The 20,540-nt window shown below is 50.7% G+C and overlaps 1 protein-coding gene across 7 annotated transcripts in view; it reads right to left on the reverse strand.

The window, feature by feature from the left end:
• The window catches only part of arhgef11 (Rho guanine nucleotide exchange factor 11), a 56,828-nt gene extending 36,326 nt beyond the window's left edge, over positions 1-20,502 (reverse strand). For 4 of the 7 annotated variants that reach the window (XM_088634042.1, XM_088634048.1, XM_088634040.1 and 1 more), the window contains exons 1-7: positions 17,967-20,502; positions 7,894-7,926; positions 5,113-5,127; positions 1,779-1,870; positions 1,036-1,134; positions 306-355; positions 70-127 (exon numbers count right to left, since the gene is read on the reverse strand). In XM_088634042.1, the coding sequence (XP_088490168.1) occupies positions 70-127; positions 306-355; positions 1,036-1,134; positions 1,779-1,870; positions 5,113-5,127; positions 7,894-7,926; positions 17,967-18,001 (382 nt within the window). In that variant the 5' untranslated portion in view covers positions 18,002-20,502. Of the gene's footprint in view, positions 1-69; positions 128-305; positions 356-1,035; positions 1,135-1,778; positions 1,871-5,112; positions 5,128-7,786; positions 7,927-17,966 lie in introns of all 7 variants that reach the window. The other 3 variants (XM_088634045.1, XM_088634043.1, XM_088634044.1) reach the window with 3 other exon arrangements.
• Between the last annotated feature and the right edge of the window lie 38 nt (positions 20,503-20,540).

Here is a 20,540-nt window from a genome sequence, read left to right on the forward strand (position 1 = left end):
CAGCTTCAGCTTCAGGAGGCCATGTGCCCTGCGGGGCATCTCTTGCGAGATGGGACAGTGTCGACTTACATTTGATCAGCTTCACTACTTCCTGATGAGACATCGAGGACACCAGGGATCCATTGACCTGCAGAAAGAAACGAGCTCTGGAAACGACATTTCAAACAGGGATCCCTCCTTCAGAAGTATTTATATACCTCTTATATACTTTTTTTTAATGTAAAAGTAATAACACTTCCTAACTCCCCCACTCCTTCTTCTGGAGTCATCCCCCAAAAAGTCCTGATTCTTACTCATCTCCTTACCTTGATGATTCGGTCCCCTTCCTGGACCCCTGCCTTCACCGCCGCACCTCCTACCAGAGCAAACAAAAGTGGTATCAGACTGGGACAGGGTCCACCCATGCCCGACCCTGTGCCACTGGTGCCCTGTGCAAGTTCTAGGCATGAGACGATACAATACAAACACCTGTGTTGTACTGCAAAAACTGGAAACCTAACTCACTGGAAAAGGACAAACTTATATTTGCCAATCACTAGATTTTTCGGAATATGATCCTGCACACAGCCATCATCACCTTTCGGCAATGGTCTCAATGGGACACAAGCTTCGCGTCTTCCCAGTCCTCAGAAGCCCCTCAGGGCAGCTGCGCCTACCTCTCATCTCATGTCTCCTCTTTCAATGGTTTGAACTTAAGAGAGGCCAAGCAAGTAAATAACAGAAAATAAACAATAAGTAAAATAAATTGTCAATAGTCAGTTAACATGAAAGGATTCTATAACACTTCCTGCGCTCTGAAGACCAGGCTTCTCCTCACAAAATGGCATCTTCAATGAGGGGGGATTTCATTATTGTTGACGTTGAAGCCTCTATGGCTTTTGTGCAAGATTTCTACAGGCTGTCCAGAAATGAAGTTTCGGGCTTCGGATGGAAACCAGCTCTTGCTGGGGAGCCAAGTACGGGAAAAGGTGTGACTCACAACCCATAGCGCCCTTCCAGGGTTTTGTTTACCGAAGGCAGCAGAGAGCCCTGTACCTGGTCTGACATTCTGCACCAGCTTGATCCTCTCTCCGCACACCGTGAACCCGAATCCCAGCTGGTCCCGCTGCACGATCACGCACCGCTGGACCAAACCTGCATCGGGCAAAGACGGCAAGCGTGGGTTAGCGGCTCGGGAGGAATGCGCTGGGTTTGGCGCCATCTGGTGGTTAAACGCGATGAGCTCGTTACTTGGCGATGTGTTATCCCGCGAGAGGGCCTTCGCCTATCTGGATGAGGCAGTGCTACAGCTCTCCCCTTTTCCTTTGCAGGTTGCTTTGAATAAAGAGGTCAGTGAAGTGACTTGACACCCATCCTCAAGGGCCTCTGGGCAGAACCAGGGGCGCTGCTTGAGGACAAGAGTGCAAGGACCGAGTTCAAACGAGGGTTCTTGCTTCCATTCTAATTTCACTCCCGACAATTGGCCTCGGAAGATGTAATCCAACCCTAACCCCGAACTCTAATGCATTTGCCTTTAGCATCCATCCGTCTCACGCACGCATCTGTCTATAGAAACTGTGAGGGAATCCCTTTTCCTGCACACTTTAAGCAAAAGTTTGTTTTACTTCGCATGACTTCACTGCAGTGCATGCTGGTTGAAAACATCCGTCCGTATCCTCTACCCAACACCAGAAAGCAAGGGACCAAATGGGCTTGATTTTGCCCCTCCCCATTCACTGATCATTGATCATATTCACTCTGGACGTATCCAGCCAGTTATGTTGCCATGGCCTCCAGACCTGTGTTCTCAGTGGCGCAGTCGGACAGCGACTCCCTCTGGTGGCCAGATGAATTCCTGCGATCAGAGTCTCCCATCGAGAGGCTGCTCAACCTGGGAGACAGAGGGAGAGAGACCATCAACAGCGCACCGCGCTCGGCCACACCACGTCAGCACCCTGGACAGCGCTCTGTGGCACAGCCCAGGGGCACAGCGACAACTCAGACGTCCTGTTGAGTTAAATGGAGTTAAGCGGCGATAAGCACCTGGGGATACTTGAGCTCATCTTCAGCAAGGCTCATGCACTGACGAGCTCGGTTCGGCACAAACCACACAGAACGGCGCACGTCCCTGCGAGTAATTCTTGCATAGATCATAACGGACCACGTGATAAAAGATCATGCTCCTCAAGTAGAAAATAACGGCAAAGCATGGAAACAGAAGGGCATGCAAGAATTGTTCGATTCCATGCAACGTGGAAAGCAGCTGGGCAGTAGTTGACAGCAGGTGAAACAGGAAAAACGAAAAGCAAACTAAGACGGCACGTGAATTTGTTAACAGGCAAAGATGCAGAAGCAAAAGCTCTAGCTCAGTATTAGCCTGGGCCAAGCAGGCTCTCCCTCCGTGTTCAATACAGCTGTGAAGGGCCCCTCCCCCCTCCAGGGCTGGAATTCCTAGTCATTAGAATTGCTTACACTTATATAGCGCTTTTCTGGACACTCCACTCAAAGTGCTTTACAGGTGATGGGGACTCAAGAGTCAGGACCCCTCGGTTATACGTCTCACCCGAAGGACGGCGCCTGTTTACAGTATGGTATCCCCGTCACTGTACTGGGGCATTAGCACCCACATGTACCGCAGGGTGAGCACCCCCTGCTGGCCCTACTAACTACTAACACTACTAACAGGAGGCCATGATTGGTAAGGGCCAATGGGAAATTTGGCCAGGACGCCGGAGTTACACCCCTACTCTTTTCAAGAAACACCCTGGGATTTTTTTAATCCGAAGGACGGCAACTTTTTACAGTATAGTGTCCCCGTCACTATACCGGGGCGCCCCCTGCTGGCCCCACTAACACCTCTTCCAGCAGCAACCTTAGTTTTTCCCAGGAGTCTCCCATCCAGGTACTGACCAGGCTCCCACCTGCTGAGCTCCAGTGGGGCTGCCAGCTGGGAGCTGCAGGGTGATAGGGCTGCTGGAACTGTGCACCACTGTTTTCTGAGGATTCAAGCGCGAGCACACCAACCTGCAAATGTTGCAGGAAGAGCAAAAACCACAAACTCCCCCCGCCGTGCTTTGCAAATCTGATGCCACGCGAACGGAACGCTTTTGCAAGTTATTAAAATCTGACCGCATTCCTGACGCCAGACCAATGCAAATGAGAGCACGCGCAAACAAGGAAGTGGCGCCTTTGGAATGCATGTCTTTTTTAAGGTGGAGGGAAGGGAGGAGGAGGCTGTTGGAGGGCGATGGGCCTTCCCGGCAGTCTCTTTTAGGGGAACGGGACATCGAGTGCGGTGCTGGACGAGACTGGTCTCTCTCCGGGGCTCGGGATTAGAGAGCTGTCCTGTCGCAGCAGCAGCATGAGCCCTGACGTGGGATCTGAAACCGAAGTGGCTAACCTCCACCCCCAAATCCCAGTCCCTCTTCCACTGCCTCAAACCTCAGACTCGCACCCTTGATCCCGACCTTCCCGTTCGTACAAAACCAGCAAGGGTTTTTTTTCCCCTCCTGTTCCAGTGACGTCACCCTGCATCGCTAAGACCAGAGGTTCACAGTCCTGGCCCTGGTGTCCCATACACCAGCTGAGCCCTCAGTGACACCATCAAGCCCTTCAGCGTCTTAAGAAGAAGAAGATTCATTTGAACTGTCCGTTCCCAGCTCCTAAACATGTCGCCACTTTAGCCACTGTATTTGGTAAGTGAAATAAAATCCCAAACTTGTGACTCGGAACAAATTGCAAACATTCCAATGAAGCAACTTCTTAGATCAATTAATAATAATCCTTACACTTATATTGCGCTTTTCTGGACACCCCACTCAAAGCGCTTTACAGGTAATGGGGATCCCCTCCACCACCACCAGTGTGCAGCCCCACCTGGATGATGCTCCAGTACTCTCACCCCACACCAGCTCTCAGTGAGGAGGAGAGCAGAGTGATGAAGCCAGTTCAGAGATGGGGATTATTAGGAGGCCATGATGGGTAAAGACCAGGGGGGAATTTGGTCAGGACACCGGGGTAACACCCCTACTCTTTTCAAGAAATCTCCTGGGATTTGTAATGACTAAGGAGAATCGGGACATCAGTTTTACATCTCATCCGAAGGATGGCGTCTTTTTCAAAGTATAGTGTCGCCCCTGCAGGTATAAACTGATCCCCTTTGTTTTTATACTGACTTCATCTGACTTAACGGGATTAATTTTGCCTCTTTAAAGCAGCTCCCAAAGCTGGGAGTTGATTTTTTTTTAATCAGTCTGCGTGTATTTTCCCAGGTTTGTGAGCAGATGAGAACCTTGGGAAGGGTCCAAGGAAACAAAGTATTTGCTCCACCGCAGAGTCCAATCAGGTACCCAGGAGAGGCTGGGCCAGAAGGCCCACACCCCTGCTGGGTCTCAATCCAGTCGAGCTCCATGACCTACTCAAGGCCTTCATCGAAGGCTCCCTGATCGGACCGTCTGAGATATTTCCTTCCGTTGGAGCGCTTGGGATTTTGCTTCACGCGGGCGATGCGGGAGATAAAAGGCAGCCTCCGACATCTTTCGGGGCTGGAAGCAGTCGAAACTGTCCAAATGCATCCTTTGACTTAATCAATGAAGGCGCGGTCAGCTGGGTAACTGAGAGCTGGGCTGCAGCACAAACCTGGAGAGCGGACCTCCAGGACCAGGACCAGGATCTGGCTCTGCTACACCGCACGCAGTGTGTTACCCGCCACTCCGGAAAAGAGGCCGCTAACACAAGGTCGCAGGAGAGGCACAAGCCATTCCGCCCTGCCCTGCCGTGACACCGCTCTCGCCCTCGCCCTCGCCCTGGCCTGTCACATCATAAGAGATTAGCGACGTTTCAGCAGAGCTGAGGTTCCAGCGAGGGCCCACCAAATCAAAGAGGCTTCGGCCCCTCTAGCGGCGGAGCGACACCGCGGGAAACCCGCGGCGTGCAGCGAGGGATCGGGAACAGGAAAGCGCGGACGACCGCGCGTCGGGGAAGAGGCTGGAGGGGAGAGGCCCGTCGCACCACGAGCTGCAGGCTGTTCTCCCTGTTGTGTGGATTGCTAAGCCGTGCACAGACAGACATGCGTCCGTTTCCGCTGGGAAGGCCGGGGGGGGGGGGGGGGGAGGGGCGGGCAGGAGCACTTACCAGGCTGCTAGGGGGCTGATGGCAGGCATGGAAAAGACAAGACAGAAAAACAAAGAGAGAGAGAGGAGGGGGAGGGGAAAATGGGGGAAAGAAAGACATTGAAGATGATTAAAAACTCCCAACGCCTACCGACACACACACAAATCAAGACCCCGAAACACTGATTTTTGCCAGGGTTATGACGTGGGGCTGCAGACAGGGGGCGCTACAACGGGGACGGGGGGGGAAAGGCATAGACTAGTACTGAAGCCTGGTTCTGCACTGGGCCCAGTTCGGCCCGAGTGGGGAGAGCCGGGCTCTGCTGTGTGTTTAAGTCGCCGTATCTTAATTGGCCCCCTTTCGAAAACTCCTCAGACGGAATGAGAATCCCGGGCTGTCCAAACCCCTCAAAACATGAATCCCTGGAAATCCGACACCAGCGCTGGTTTAAACACGAACTCTCTGTCAGCACGCGCATCAGGGCCCTGGTGCAGACACAGCGCCCTGCACTCCTCAACCCCCGACAAGCAAAAGCAGAACCACTGTAGCTCCGTTCCTGTCATAACTCAGAAAAAAAAAAGGAGCCAGACAGAAGTCGTTTCTAATCTGATGAGCTCTTTTGGGGAAAAAAAAAAATAGAGAAAAAAAATTGCAATGTGATCTCTTCTTATCCTCACAGAATCTCATATACCGTATGAGGGAGGGAGGGTGTGACGTTGGAGCGTTTCTACACGGAAGCCGGCTTGATCAAGATAGTATCAGTGTGACATCACACCAAGCACGAAAACGCTGTCATGGCAAGGGAAGGAAAACTGGACGATTAAAACAAACCGGAACAACGACAGGACCCCCTTATCCTTCTGTGGATTTGATCAACTCTTCGGTTTAAAAAAAAATAAAAAGTGTTCTAAAATGTAACAAGTGTCAGTCTAAACCTCTGTAACTAGGATTCGAACTCATGCCGACCCTGGTAGCATTTCACTCCTACACCTGCGTTTCGACGCTGGTTGTCTATAAGTCACAGAATCGATACAAGATCTTGTCCCCGACTTCCAAGGCTCGAAATCATCTGGCTCCGTCACACATCTCTGAGCTCCTCTGTGTTTACACTGTCTCACGCAGGGTCTGTCCTGTTGACCTGTTGAGGCTGGCCCTTTGCTCGCTGTACCCAGGACCTGCTCTTGGTCCTCTGGAGACCACTGCTCCACGGTAAGGGTATTCCCTTTCTCTGACCTTCTGAGACACATGATTTGACTCCCTTCAAATCTTCAAAACTTAAAACTTAAAACTCACCATTTTACTAGGGCCTATGTCTGATCGTCTTACAGTTTATCCTGCATGTTCTTGTTTCACTGTATTTACTTGTTAATCTTCTTTTTTTCTTCTTCTTTAATAATAATAATTGCTTACACTTATATAGCGCTTTTCTGGACACTCCACTCAAAGTGCTTTACAGGTAATGGGGATCCCCTCCACTACCACCAGTGTGCAGCCCCACCTGGATGATGCGACAGCAGCCATAGTGCGCCAGAACGCTCCCCACTCATCAGCTCTCAGTGGGGAGGAGAGCAGAGTAATGAAGCCAGTTCAGAGAGGGGGATTATTAGGAGGCCATGATTGGTAAGGGTCAATGGGAAATTTGGCCAGGACGTATCACTATGTACAGCATCCTTGGGTTTGGAAGGGTGATTTAGAAATAAAAGTGATTTGTATCATTAATTTCGAGATACCCTTTAAAAGGGAACCAAGACAATCAACAAAAGCTGTGTCTATCAGAATAAATGGCTGCCTAGCCCAGGGACTCAAGTGTACAAACAGCAGTGTCCACAGCTGGGACCCGAACCCACAACCTTCCAGTTAGGATCCCAGAGCCCTAACACTTACTCTGTGCTGCCCCCACCTCTTTCCATTACCAAGGGATGGGAGGAACCCTAATAAAATATATATAGTTGCCAGCAGGTAAATCTTGCCCAGGACACTGGGGTAACACCCCTACTCTTTTCAAGAAACACCCTGGGATTTTTAATGACCACAGAGAGTCAGGACCTCGGTTTTACGTCTCATCCGAAGGACGGCACCTGTTTTACAGTACAGTGTCTCTGTCACTATTCTGGGGCATTAGGACCCACACAGACCGCAGGGTGAGCGCCCCCTGCTGGCCCCACTAACACCTCTTCCAGCAGCAACCTGAGCTTTCCCAGGAGTCTCCCATCCAGGTACTGACCAGACTCACACCTGCTGAGCTCCAGTGGGGCTGCCAGGATGGAACTGCCGGATACATTTCTTTTTTAAGGCGGAACTGCAGGATGATATAGCTGCTGGCTATTTATATATAAATGGTAAGTCTTTGTTTGAAGACATGAGACTGTAAAGAAAATAGAGATTCCAGCCCGGGCTTTATACTCACTATATACTCACAGGGTCTTTTAGGTTTAAAAAAAGCATTTTAACATGCAGGTGTGTAAAAATCACAACACAAAAATCAGAAAACAAACATGTGTTGCATTTGCATTGGGGGGGTTCACCTACTGCTGGCTGATCTGAAGGGAAAACGACAAATGATCAGCGTTATTTTAAAGCAAGACTGTCAAGTCAACAACTAAAGCGTTGGTTCAGCAGTGCATTGGAAAAACCACAAAGGTGGGCTGAGCCTTGGAGAAATTTCAACTTATTGCATTGAGGGGTTTCCACATACGTGTCTGAATCTGAGGACGATGAAGAAGACGATGACGACGATGATGGATTGCTACTATTAGTGTATGCTGCTGATGCCACTTTCTCCAGGTCTTCTGAATAGCCTACCTGGGCAGGTAAGTGTCTCTCTTACTGGCTGTCCTGGTGCCATGGGGGGGGGGGGGGGGCAGGAGAGGGCAATAAGGACAGGGAGGGAGAGGGGCAAGACATTGGGAACAGAGGAAGTGGGGGAGAGAAAGAGACACAGAAACAGCATAAAAGAAGAGACACAGCGACGATGGACACACCACACACCCGACACCCGCATCGATGAAGGGAACCTGTAAGCATTCCAACAACTCATTCCAATTTAACGAGCTAAATTAGATTATTAGTGGCTTAATGGGACCAATTCAATCGTTATATAGCCGGTGAGCTCAGCTGGTTAAAGTGAGGTGCTAATACCGCCAAGGTCACGGGTTTGATCCCCTTTATGGTCCGCTGCTCTCTTAAACTGCCCCCACCCGGGGATGAATAAAGTATTTTGAATTTTAGAAGGGATTTAAGTCCAGTAGCCTGTCACAATTCCTCTCTACACATATCTGCCCCGAGCAAAAGCACAAGCGGTACCGATCGTGCGAGCGCACAACGCAGCCCCGAGCAAACGCACAAGCGGCACCGATCGCATACACAACACAGCCCCGAGCAAACGCACGCGCAGCACCGATCGCAGCCCCGAGCAAACGCACCAGTGACGTAGATTGGGCAGGGAATCCAGCCCATAGCAATCATACCAGCAACATTGCAAAGGCACTGGGCAAATGCAAAGTGGTTAATGGAAAGCAGAAAAAGGAAAAAAAAGGTTACAGACCATGGTAGAACTCATGCAATGGCAGCTAGGTGTAGAAAAACTCAAACGACATATTAACACACTGTGGTACAGTGGTCCCCAAGCTTGGTCATGGAGGAACTCTGGCTCTTTTTTAAATTTGCTCTCAGCTCTTAAAAGACATTGAAAGTGATCATAATGGGGATCATCCCTTTATCGATACCCAAGGTTCTGAACTACCCTCAACGAGCAGGTCAAACTGAAATGGAACCAGCTGGACCTCTGCAGAAGGCAGAAGTTTGTTGTGGGCGTGTCTAGTATATTACCACGCCCCAATGTGGGCGTGTCTGTTGCTATGCCACACCCATTATTGGCATTAACGGTGCAATGTCCCTCTCATTCATTTCTGTTCCAACACAAACTGATCACCCGCCAACAGCTGTTAAAAGAGAAATAAGGGAGAAACATCTTAATAAACGAGCAAAGGAGAGCACCAGTGATTACAAGCTCAGCTGGAATGAAAACCAGGATACATGGGGATCCCCCAGGATCAGAAACTGGGGACCACCTCTATATTGTGCAACGTGCAAAAGCACAATGAAAGCAAATGGCCCCCCCATAAAAGCCCCTAGCTGCAGTGCTGTTGCAACTCACTTGACAAGAACACAGACTCATGACTCAAATAAAATCAAGGCTGCAACAATAAAAAAAAAAAACAGAGTGCGTCAAAGAGTTGAGCCAACACAGCAAATAAGAACAGCACTCGTAACCGGGGGTGGTAACTGGAACAGAGACAACATTTCAATAATTGCAAGCCTAATGAAATCAATCAGAGTTATGAACAGGAAGCCGCTGCCTCAGCTTGAGTGTCCTCGGTGCTGCCCCTAATCACACTGGCACTTCTCTGTCACAGAGGGCACAAAAGCTACGCAGCTGCATCTCTGTGTGAACAGCTGTCACATGCATCACTGGAAGGCAGGGAAAAAAAAAATCACGCCGCACAGTCCTGCTCTCTGACGCAGTTCCAGTAAGTAAGCAAAACTGTTTGTCCAGACTTGGAAGAGCAAACAGAGGGTGGGTGGGTAAAACTCTAAACAACGCCAGCCCGAACAGTAAACTTCCTTTTACACACACTTGGAGCTCCGTCATGGGCAGCCACACACAAGCCCCGGTGCCTGACTGGAAGTCATTAACGAGTCACTGGTGAGCAGGTAGCTCCCACTCACAAGAGTTACTGGTCCAAGTTAGGGCGGACGATCTGGATCCCCTGCCTTCTACTGTCATGTAGGTCCTCTTGGCAAATTTTACAGCTGCAGAGATAAGCTGCTTATAATAATAATAATAATAATAATAATAATAATAATAATCCTTACACGTATATAGTGCTTTTCTACATTATACAAGCCCGTCTACATTGTATGGGTGACAGGGCCTTCTCCTGCTATGCCCCCAAGCTCTGGAACTCTTTGCCCAAGGATATCAGAGAGTCACCTTCTCTAAACTCCTTCAAATCCAGACTCAAAACCCTCTTCTTCAGAAAAGCCTTTACTTAACTGGTTCCATTCTTCACCCCTCTGCTCTTCTTAATACCATCTTCCACGGTCTCCTCTATTGTTATTGTTGTAATTATAATTGTGTCCTGTCTTGTGAAATTTTCTTATTTATTGTTGTAGTCTTCTTATTTATTGTTATTGTCATCCTGTAAAGCGCTTTGAGAAGCCAGCTTTAAAGGCGCTATATAAAATAAAGTTTATTATTATTATTATTATTATTATTATTATTATTATTATTATTATTTTCTGGACACTCCACTCAAAGCTCTTTACAGGTAATGGGGATCCCCTCCACCACTGCCAATGGGCCTTTATCAACACCAATTTAATACTACTGGAGCTCTCATGGTACAGTGAAACCCACACAGGGATGACCTGGTAAAGTACACTTGATTTGTGCGTCACTCATGGATGATACCCAAGACAGGAACAGGGTAAATGGACTAAATAAATATACAAATAAATTTTCCTTACACTTATATAGCGCTTTTCTAGACACTCCACTGAAAGCACTTTACAGGTAATGGCGATCCCCTCCACCACCACCAGTGTGCAGCCCCACCTGGATGATGCTCCAGTACTCTCCCCACACACCAGCTCTCAGTGGGGAGGAGAACAGAGTGATGAAGCCAGTTCAGAGAGGGGGATTATTTGGAGGCCATGATTGGTAAAGGCCAGGGGGAAATTTGACCAGGACACCGGGGTAACACGCACTCCTACTTCCAAGAAGCGAAAAAGAGATTTTTAATAACCATGGAGAGTCAGGACCTCAGGTGAGCGCCCCCTACTGGCCCCACTAACACCTCTTCCAGCAGCAACCTGAGCTTTCCCAGGAGTCTCCCATCCAGGTACTGACCAGGCTCACACCTGCTGAGCTCCAGTGGGGCTGCCAGCTGGGAGCTGCAGGGTGATATGGCTAGAGCTGAGCAATGTATACATCATCCATCCTTCCATTTTCTAACCACTTTTTCCAATTGAGAGGCATGGGGGAGCTGCAGCCTATATCCCAGCAGGCTATGTCCCAGCTATACAACATTCTTTGACATAGTTAGGATATTACCCCCGCTGGCCTGAATAAATTCCACTTTGGCCCATGTAAAAATGCCAGTCAAGTAATATAGCTCCTTCTTTCAACTGGTGAAACACGTTGTCTTTTCTCAATCTTAACTGCAATGTGGTGGGGCTACAGTGCCTGATGTAGCAGCACCCCTCCAATTTCTGCAAGACGGTCTGGGATCTTCTTGAGTAAATATTATAGCAGACACACCTAAAGAAGGCTCCACAGCCGAAACATGGTGTTTCTTTTCTTCTCTTTTCAGCATGGACTAAACCTTTACTTGCTCCCAAATATTACAGCTGCGATTCATTCTGAATGAACCCCTTATTTGTTTTCTGGTGTTTTACACCAATACAGCCTGAGGCCATGAGCCCAGCCTCCCTGCACAGAGCAGCATTCCAACGGCACGGTTTCTCAGAGGTCGTTCAGCCCATGTACTGTACTTCGTCCGACTGCCAACGGTTTCTAGAAATCAGACAGGAACAGCCAGCTGTTTCCTGGAGGACCCCGGGGAATAAGCTTCAAGCGCACAGCGGGCGGTTCGTTGCAGAAACCGCGTTCCCCAATGCTTAAAAAACCCCGACCGTCAGCCCCCTCTCATCCCCCCCTCCCCTCCAAAAAGTGGACGACAGTCGGGTTTCCCCACGTTGGGTCGGGAGACCGGAAGGGCGACCCCCCCCAAAAAAAAAACAGGCCGAAGCTTCTCCCTCCCTCCTCGCATGGAACAGCGCGCGAAAGACACTGCGATGTCATGTTGAAATTCGGAGGGTCCCGACCTGAGAGGGTTGTCGTGCTGATGGAAAACGCAGAGACCCCCTCTCCGGAAAGGGGGGCCAACATGATCTGCCTGACGCTGACGGGGAACGAGACTGCATCGCTGCCTCCCCCATCTAGAAAAGCTCCTATCAACTCAAACTCGCCACATCAGCCCGAGACTTACAAAAAGGATTCACACAAGAGGTTTAATATTAGATTGAGGAACAGAGCCTTTGGGAGAACGGGAAACTGATCCCGGAAGTGGAGCAAGTTCATGCTCTTACTGCGAGGTCCTGATTAACCCTTTTTAGACCACAGCTCGCAGTCTGAATTTCCCTGTGGGTCTAGTGCGGTGATATTAACCTCTGGTAGTTCTCGCTCCTCTCTCCCAGCCTTTGTTCTCCCGCTACATGACCTTTGCTTACTGCCTTGTCTTGCTCACACCTGAAAAAGGCTCCACGGCCGAAATGTTGCGATTTCTTTCTCCCTTTTTTTCAGCATGGAATAAACCTATTACTTGTTCCTTTTTAACCTCTGGTAGGCCACTTTCTAGCAAGTTTTCCAGCCAACTTCCAACCCTCAGTGAGCGGAGATAGGGCAGGGGTGGTAAATCAGATCTTTAAGAGTCTGGGCTGGCATGAAAACCAGAAGTCACAGCGCCCCCTCCAGGATGAGGAGTGAATTGCGGCGATCTCACGTCTTGTGGCTTTTGTTGAAACCCGGGCTGTCAAACAATTAAGCCAATTGCTATTTAACCCGTTTTCTTAAACGGATGGAAATGTAGGACGTTTCTCAACGTCTTGTGACAGCTGACTGCTCAAACATTCCCTTCCCTGTGCAATGGCCCACAACGCCACCCATGTCCTGACTGCTGTATGTCCTGACTGCTGTATCTAAGTTTGAGATCAATCCCTGGATGGGACAGCGGGCCATCTCAGGGCCCACACACACAGAAACACACTCTCAGACCAGGTCCGGTTTTCCCAGGAGCCAATTAATCTCTCAGTATGTCTTTAGACTGTGGGAGGAATCCCATCCTGGTTTAGTTCAATAGACCAGCTGTGTAACAGAGAGCCGGAAGAACACAAAGCAGAAGAGATCGGACACCTGGTCTGTAGCCTCATCTTCAGGAGGGGGTAGAGCAGCCGATTATCATGATAAATCACAGCATGTGCCGCAGACTGAAAGGGTCTTTTGAAAGGGAACCCACTGACTTACTGGAACAGGGCAAGCCTGTGAACCCAGGGGTCCTACCCAGGATTGGATATCCCTGCTTAAACAAGGCACTCAATTAAGGCTTTACAGATCCGAAAAATGAAGGGTGGTGGGAACGAGCTGTCCAGCCATGTTGCTGAAGCTCATATCCTGGCATATTTCAAGAAACAGGTGGGGGAGATCCTACTACTACTTTACACAAAGGGTGGTGGGAGTCTGGAACGAGCTGTTCAGCTATGCTTTTGAAGCTCATACCCTGGACTGTTTCATGAAATGGGGGGGTAACATTCTCCAATCAAGACAGAAGGCACGACTTTACACAAAAGGTGGTGGGAGTGTGGAACAAGCAGCCAAGCCATGCTCCTGAAGCCGATACCCAGGCTTCTTCTAAGAAACAGCTGGATTAGACCCCTGGGTCAATCAACTACTAACTACCAAACCATCTAGATGGGATGAATGGCCTCCTCTATGTTCTTAATTCCTAATGCCCTGGCATATTATAATAATAATAATAATAATAATAATAATAATAATAATAATAATAAATTGCTATACTTATTCAGAGCTTTTCTGGACAGTCCAGAATCTGGACTGTGGAGGGGAGGGGATCCCCTCTACCACCACCAGTGTGCAGCCCCACCTGGATGATGCGATGGCAGCCATAGTGGGCCAGAACTATGGATTTTTAGGATTTTTAATGACCACAGAGAGTCAGGACCTCAGTTTTACATCTCATCTGAAGGAAGGCACCTTTTTACAGTATAGTGTCCCCGTCACTATACTGGGGCATTAGGACCCACCCAGACTGCAGGGTGAGCGCCCCCTGCTGGCCCCACTAACACCTCTTCCAGCAGCAACCTTAGTTTTTCCCAGGAGGTCTCCCATCCAGGTACTGACCAGGCTCACACCTGCTGAGCTCCAGTGGGGCTGCCAGCTGAGAGCTGCAGGGTGATAGGGCTGCTGGCATAAAGTTGATTTTTCCCCCCCCCAAAAAAAACACACAACTTCCCAGTCTGGCTTTTGCCGAAAAGATGAGAAGAAATAAATCCGAGGGCGGAGCACAGCAGCCCCCTCCACCCCTCCCTGCCTCCGCTCCCCCCACCCATCCGCCTGCACCCCAAAGTCTCCCATCCAACTGCAAGAGGAGGACGCGTCCCAGAACGGGAGGGGCCCCCCCCTCCTTCCGCATCCGAGAACACCCCTCTGGACCTCTGCCGTCGACCGGGAAAAGTCAACTCCTGCCCGCGGCAGACGGGGTTAAAGTCTCCGCATTCCCACGGACTCCTGAGGTCAGGGATGTCTTTCCCGCCCCTAAACCACGCGGCTCTGGAAAGGGGGCCGATGGGGCTTGGGAAAGGAGGAGTGTGGACGTCACGGACGCTCTGCCAGGACAACCCCGTCACCACCCCCCCACACACACACACACCACCCACACACGCGTGTGCGCGCACTTCATATACCGCCAACTGGCTTGGGTTTCCTCCGCGGGACAGAGGGAGGGCCGCAGCACCAGCAGGCCTTCCCATGCCTTCCCACTGGGATGCCACTCATCCACACTACCGCAGCCTTTGACTGGGAGCTGCAACGCTATTCCTCCATTTCGGGGTTAGAAAGAATCGGCACTGATGAGCGCATTTCAAACCAGGATGAAAGCACACGGTAACTTGTGAAACCTCCATTTTCCATCACAAAACAGAGGACATTTCCAGGCGTGCATATATTCCTGCGGTTCAGAACGAGGCAACAAGACTTCGGCTGACGTGTTGCGGCCCCATTGCGCCGTAAACGAGTGGGATTGCGAATCCATCTCTCTTAATCCAAGAGAAATAGTGCTCTCGCCTTCGAGAGGGTTTTACCGACAAATACTACTCGGGAGACTGTGCGTGCAGAGCACGTTGGGACATTTCTGCGCTGACATGTCTGCTGCACAACCTGGACTTATTCGTGCTACATCACAGTACAGCAGTCATCACAGAGACTAGCGAGCAGGAAGGGCTGCTCCACGTCACGATCCGCAAGTGATCAGACCAGCAGTTTGAGAGACCATAGAGTATTTTCACACAGTGGACGATTTTGTGCCGCGGTCGGGATTCGTCACACTTTTGCGACGGCGGCGGCAACGGATTTATTTTGTCACTGACATCTAATAACCAGTCTGAGAAACTGGGACGACAGACCCCCCCATCCGGCTGGCTGCTAATTAAATAATTAAGGATCTCCACGCAGCCACACGGACGCAGTGGCGAGCACTGCTGCCTCGCAGGGCTGCGCGGTCCCGGGTTCGATTCCTGGGGTGCCGTCGGTGCGACCTTCAGCCAGCGGGTTCAGTCCGATTCGACGTTCCAGGTCAGGACCTGGAATACTTTTCTGCAATCACGAGCTTGCACCTCACTTTTAAACCCAGGGTGATTATCAAGCCATGGTTTTTATTAATTACTAGCGGGGTGGTGCAGGCGGTATGAGTGCTACCTCACAGCGCTGGGGGCCCAGGTTCAATTCCCGGGGTGCTGTCTGTGTGGAGCTTGCATGTTCTCCTTGGGTTTGGCTAGGTTGCCTCTCGGTGCTCCAGTTTCCTCTCACCGACCCAAAGACATGCTGACAGGTCAGCTGGCTTCTGGGAAAACTGGCCCTGGTGCGAGTATGTTTGTGTGTGTGTGTGCCCTGCGATGGACTGGCGTCCCATCCAGGGCGTACCCTGCCATGGACTGGCGTCCCATCCAGGGCGTACCCTGCCATGGACTGGCGTCCCATCCAGGGCGTACCCTGCCATGGACTGGCGTCCCATCCAGGGCGTACCCTGCCTTGCTGCTCCTGTTGCTTGCCAGGATAGGCCCCAGCTCCCCCTCGAGCCCGTACTGGATAAAACGTTTGAGAAAAGGTTGGATGTGGCAACATTCCCAAAGTAAGGGAACCGGGAGCGCAGCTGTAATAGTGCAAGAACGAGAAGCAGGACGAGGACGGAGACCCTCTCATCCCCTGTGGTGACTAGTTTTCTGGCTCAGGACTGATGATTCACATCTATCACCGCTCACGGTCTGCAGAACCGATAGACAGGGGGGTTCCAGTCCTGGTCCTGGAGCGCCAGTGCGTGTATCTCAATCCAACTCAACTGAACCAGCTGGTTACTGGGATTAATACTGGACCAATTTGCCAGCTCTTATAGAGACCTAGAAAACATGTCGACACAGCTCCCCCTCCAGGAGCAGGACTGGGGACCCCTGCTGTAGACACAGCGCCCCCTCCAGGAGCAGGACTGGGGACCCCTGCTATAGACACAGCTCCCCCTCCAGGAGCAGGACTGGGGACCCCTGCTGTAGACACAGCACCCCTTCCAGGACCGGATTTGGGAACCCCTGCTATAGACACAGCACCCCTTCCAGGACCAGGACTGGGGACCCCTGCTGTAGACACAGCACCCCCTCCAGGACCAGGACTGGGGAGCCCTGCTATAGACACAGCACCCCCTCCAGGACCGGGACTGGGGACCCCAACTGAGACAGAGTACCCCTCCAGGAGAAGGACTGGGGATCCCCGCTGTAGACACAGCACCCCTTCCAGAGAACTGAGGACCCCTGCTGTAGACACAAAACCCCCTCCAGAAGGACTGGGGACCCCTGCTGTAGACACAACACCCCCTCCAGAAGGACTGGGGATCCCTATTGTTAGACACAGTACCCGCTGCAGGACGAGAACTCCACCAAGTAGAAATCGCTGCCCCCCTGCCTCAGGTCTCCTACTTCCCTAGAGAACCTGTCCTGATGCTTTCCAGGAACCCCGACCAGTTCAGGGAAGCAGCACCGCAAACATAAGTTTTGTTTTTTTTTCTTCTTCTTCTATTTTTAGACACCTGCTCACACCTGTTCCTCCACAGCCAGGTAGGTACGCGCCCCCGAATGCCAAGAACGCGGACTGCGGAATACGCCGAGAGCTTCCTCCTCAACCTAGGCCACACTCGCCCCTCGTATCCCTCCCCGTGCAACAGCCTGGACAGGGTCCGGGGTCCGAAAAGGAGACGTTCAGCGCCCAGCTGTGACGAGGCGCCATGACATCGCGGAGTTTCACTACAGCGCAAACCTGCCCGCCCTTCACCTCTCCTTACTGTAATACGATATATATGGAGAAAGTAAATAACAACAACAAAAAAATAACTTACAGGCGGATATTCGGATATCTGCATTACAGGGGTAGTGGTAACCCTGAGGAATGGGGAAGCCCGTATTAAAAGAAAGGCTTATTTAACGAACTCTGTGTCAAAAAAAAAATAACAGCTCTCATAGCATACTCGTCTGGAACAGGGATTCTTCGACCCCGGATCCTGTTTTCCAGGTCTCTTTAAGGCAACAGGACCAGCAGAGCTGGGATAATTCGGTAAACTGGTGCAATAATAATAATAATAATAATAATAATAATAATAATAATAATAATAATAATAATTGCTTACATTTATATAGCGCATTTCTGGACACTCCACTCAAAGCGCTTTACAGGTAATGGGGATCCCCTCCACCACCACCAATGTGCAGCAATGAAGTCACATAATTGAAAAGAGCCCCAACTAGACTGAGACCCTGAAGGCACACCAGCCGGGGACCCCTGACTGAGAGACTGAACGCGAGGATTTAAAGCCGGCGGGCCGGTCTGGAAAAAGCCCAGACATAGCTGGAGTCCACAGCTGGAGGGGTCGGCAGCATAACATTTGGAAAATGTCCCCCCCCCCCCCCCCCCCCCAATTCCAACCCCAAACCCCGAAACCCGAAGAGCGGGGTCACCCTCAACGCGGGTTAACCCTTACCTGTCCAGAGCAGAGGAGGGAGGCCGGACGCTCATGACTCCGGTCCCCTGTAGCCCGTCTCTCCCTGCCGGAGACCGGATTCCCAGAAGAACCAGACAACACAGAAATATCCCTTCGGAGGCGCGTCAGGATTCTAGGATTTTAGGCATTTTTTTTTGGTTATCGTTCCGCCTTTCTGCCTGTCCGGTTATTGCCGCTCCGTCCTCAGGTTAAATGCCAAGGTCTGTGGTCTGCAGAGGGGCAGCACTCCGGGTCAGTCACGGTGCCTACGGGCAGATGTGGCAAAACAGCTCCCAGCTGGTTGCCCAGTGTATCGGAGATTCAGAGTCGAAGCGCCGGGTAAACGAAAAAAAAAATGCTTTCTAATTTGCTTCCAATGTTTCCAATGAACCGGGAGTGTGCGCCAGGATGTTCAAACTTATTAGACCCAGTGTAAAAAAAAAAAAGGAATTACCACAATCTATTTTTCACTTAAAAAAAAAAACAACGCGCCTTCACCTAAAATTTTTAAAACTGGAGCTAAAATGTGTTTTACCACAGAAAAAAAAAAATTAAACTAGCATATACTTGGCGTCACAAGAGATGCTGTCCGTTTGGAAATGGTATGTCGCTTGAGACAACTACAGGATCAATAAACTTCTTTTTTCCTCCCTAAATTTCTGTATTTCACCTGTAAGGCGTAGTTAACTCAAACTTCAGCTGTGTTTTCCTTCACTCGTTAACATTTCCAAGACCCCAGACGTGGGTCCCCTCTCATCGTCCTGAACTCGAGCATTTCCTATAAGTCTCTAAACCTATTTAACGAGTTTATCCGGCGACTTTCTCCCCCGCGACTGCGGCGCTCCAAGAATTAAAAGACCTGTCAGGCTTATTTACAAAACCAGATTAAGAGAGATGGCTCTGGGGATTCAGACTTCAGCTCGGTCTGAGTCACTGCCCGGCCTCTTTTCGCTAGAAACGTAAACGACTGCAATGGTGTTTCTGATCTTTTTAGGACAAACACAAACCAAAAGAGGGAGGAAATAGGGTGAAAGCCCCAAGTTCCCAGCGCCGCCTGGCCTCACCGGGACGCGGTAACCTCTTGGGGGTGTGTGTGTGTAGGATTTTCTTATTAAGGGCTAAATTTAGACAACTGTTCCTCCCCACCACCTCCACAACCCTGAGCTGCTGGGAGTCCGTTCAGGGATCGCTCCGCTGCCGGCAGCCTCGGGCAAAGACGATTAAAACTGTCCCGGCAGAAAGCATGCGGCTTCACTTCACTTCCCGCTAGACAAATCCTAAACGACAACAACAACAACAAAAACAGCAGCCAGTCGGATATCCCCCCCGCAAAAAAAAAAACACGACTTGATGACCAGCAGTTCCCTTCAGGTCTTCCAGTACACAATAAAAGCGATTAAAAATGATCTCCCAGTGTTGTTGTTTTTTTTTTTCCCCTGATCTTTTTGCTTCCAGTTTCGCCCGGGGGTGACGGGGTCCGAGGTTGATTGAGAGTTAATAGATGCTGCGGCGAGTCTCCAGTTTTGTTTTGGTTTTGTTATTTGGAGGATTAAGGGGAGGGGAGAGATATATGCGGCAGGTGTTGATGTTGATGATGATGATGATGATGTTCCACAGAGATGTTTTCCTCCTCTCGTCCCCACAATCCACAGCAGAAACCCCCTCACCCTTAGTGTCCAATTCCCCCCCGGATTACGTGCGGTTCCCAGTCGCGGTGGGAGCCCTGGGCGATGCGGGTCCTTGCATTTCTCCAGGAAGACGAATAAGGAAACCGCGCATGTTTCGCCGAACACCCCGTTTGCAAAATCCCGCAGGGAATCTGATCCTCTCTCTCTCTCTCCCTTACGACGTATTGCTGCTATTATTGTTTTCGCTCATGCCTGCCTTTGCTTATTGTTTTTTTTTTGTCTTTGTATGCGTTGTCGTGTGTCCTCTTTTTTTCCCCCCGAAACCAAACTCCGCCGCATCCCCAATTCCAGTTTCCTGCGCCGGAGGCCGATCCCCGCTCTCGCTTTCCCAGGACTCGCCGGCTCTGCCTTCCTCCCTGCCGGCTGGCGGATCCACGCCGACGCCGGGGACTGCGGCGCCGCCCCCTCCTCCTCCTCCTCCCCCTCCCGTCCCTCCCGCTTCCCAAACCGCTGGGGAGGAAATCAAAGGAGGATGGCGGCCAGGGGACAGAGAAAAGCTGCCGATCTCCCCCGGTTGCGCCCGCAGGGTGTAAATCCAAAGCGATTCTCAAATGCTCATCCTTGCAGGACGCGTCTAGTCCTGGTATTATTTCCCTGGCTCCATCCCGGGCAGGAATGATGGTGGTGGAAGGGAGAGGAGACGCGAGTGTCTGTTGCTTGGTAAATTCCGCTGTTTAATTTTTATTTTGCTTCCTTCCCCCACAGCCCGGCTTGCAAATGTCGGCTTTTCCCAAAGAATTTTAAAACCCTCAGCCACTCCGACCACAGACACAATCCGCCGCCACCGCACTGCTCCTGCCCCCTTTGCGACACACACACTGGCCCAAACCGAGGACCTCTCAGGCGGCTCGTCTCCCCCACCTGCTGTTCGGCTCCAGTACTGCAA

Source organism: Lepisosteus platostomus, chromosome 6 (assembly GCF_059453375.1).
Source record: "Lepisosteus platostomus isolate fLepPlt1 chromosome 6, fLepPlt1.hap1, whole genome shotgun sequence".
NCBI classification, from domain to species: domain Eukaryota; kingdom Metazoa; phylum Chordata; class Actinopteri; order Semionotiformes; family Lepisosteidae; genus Lepisosteus; species Lepisosteus platostomus.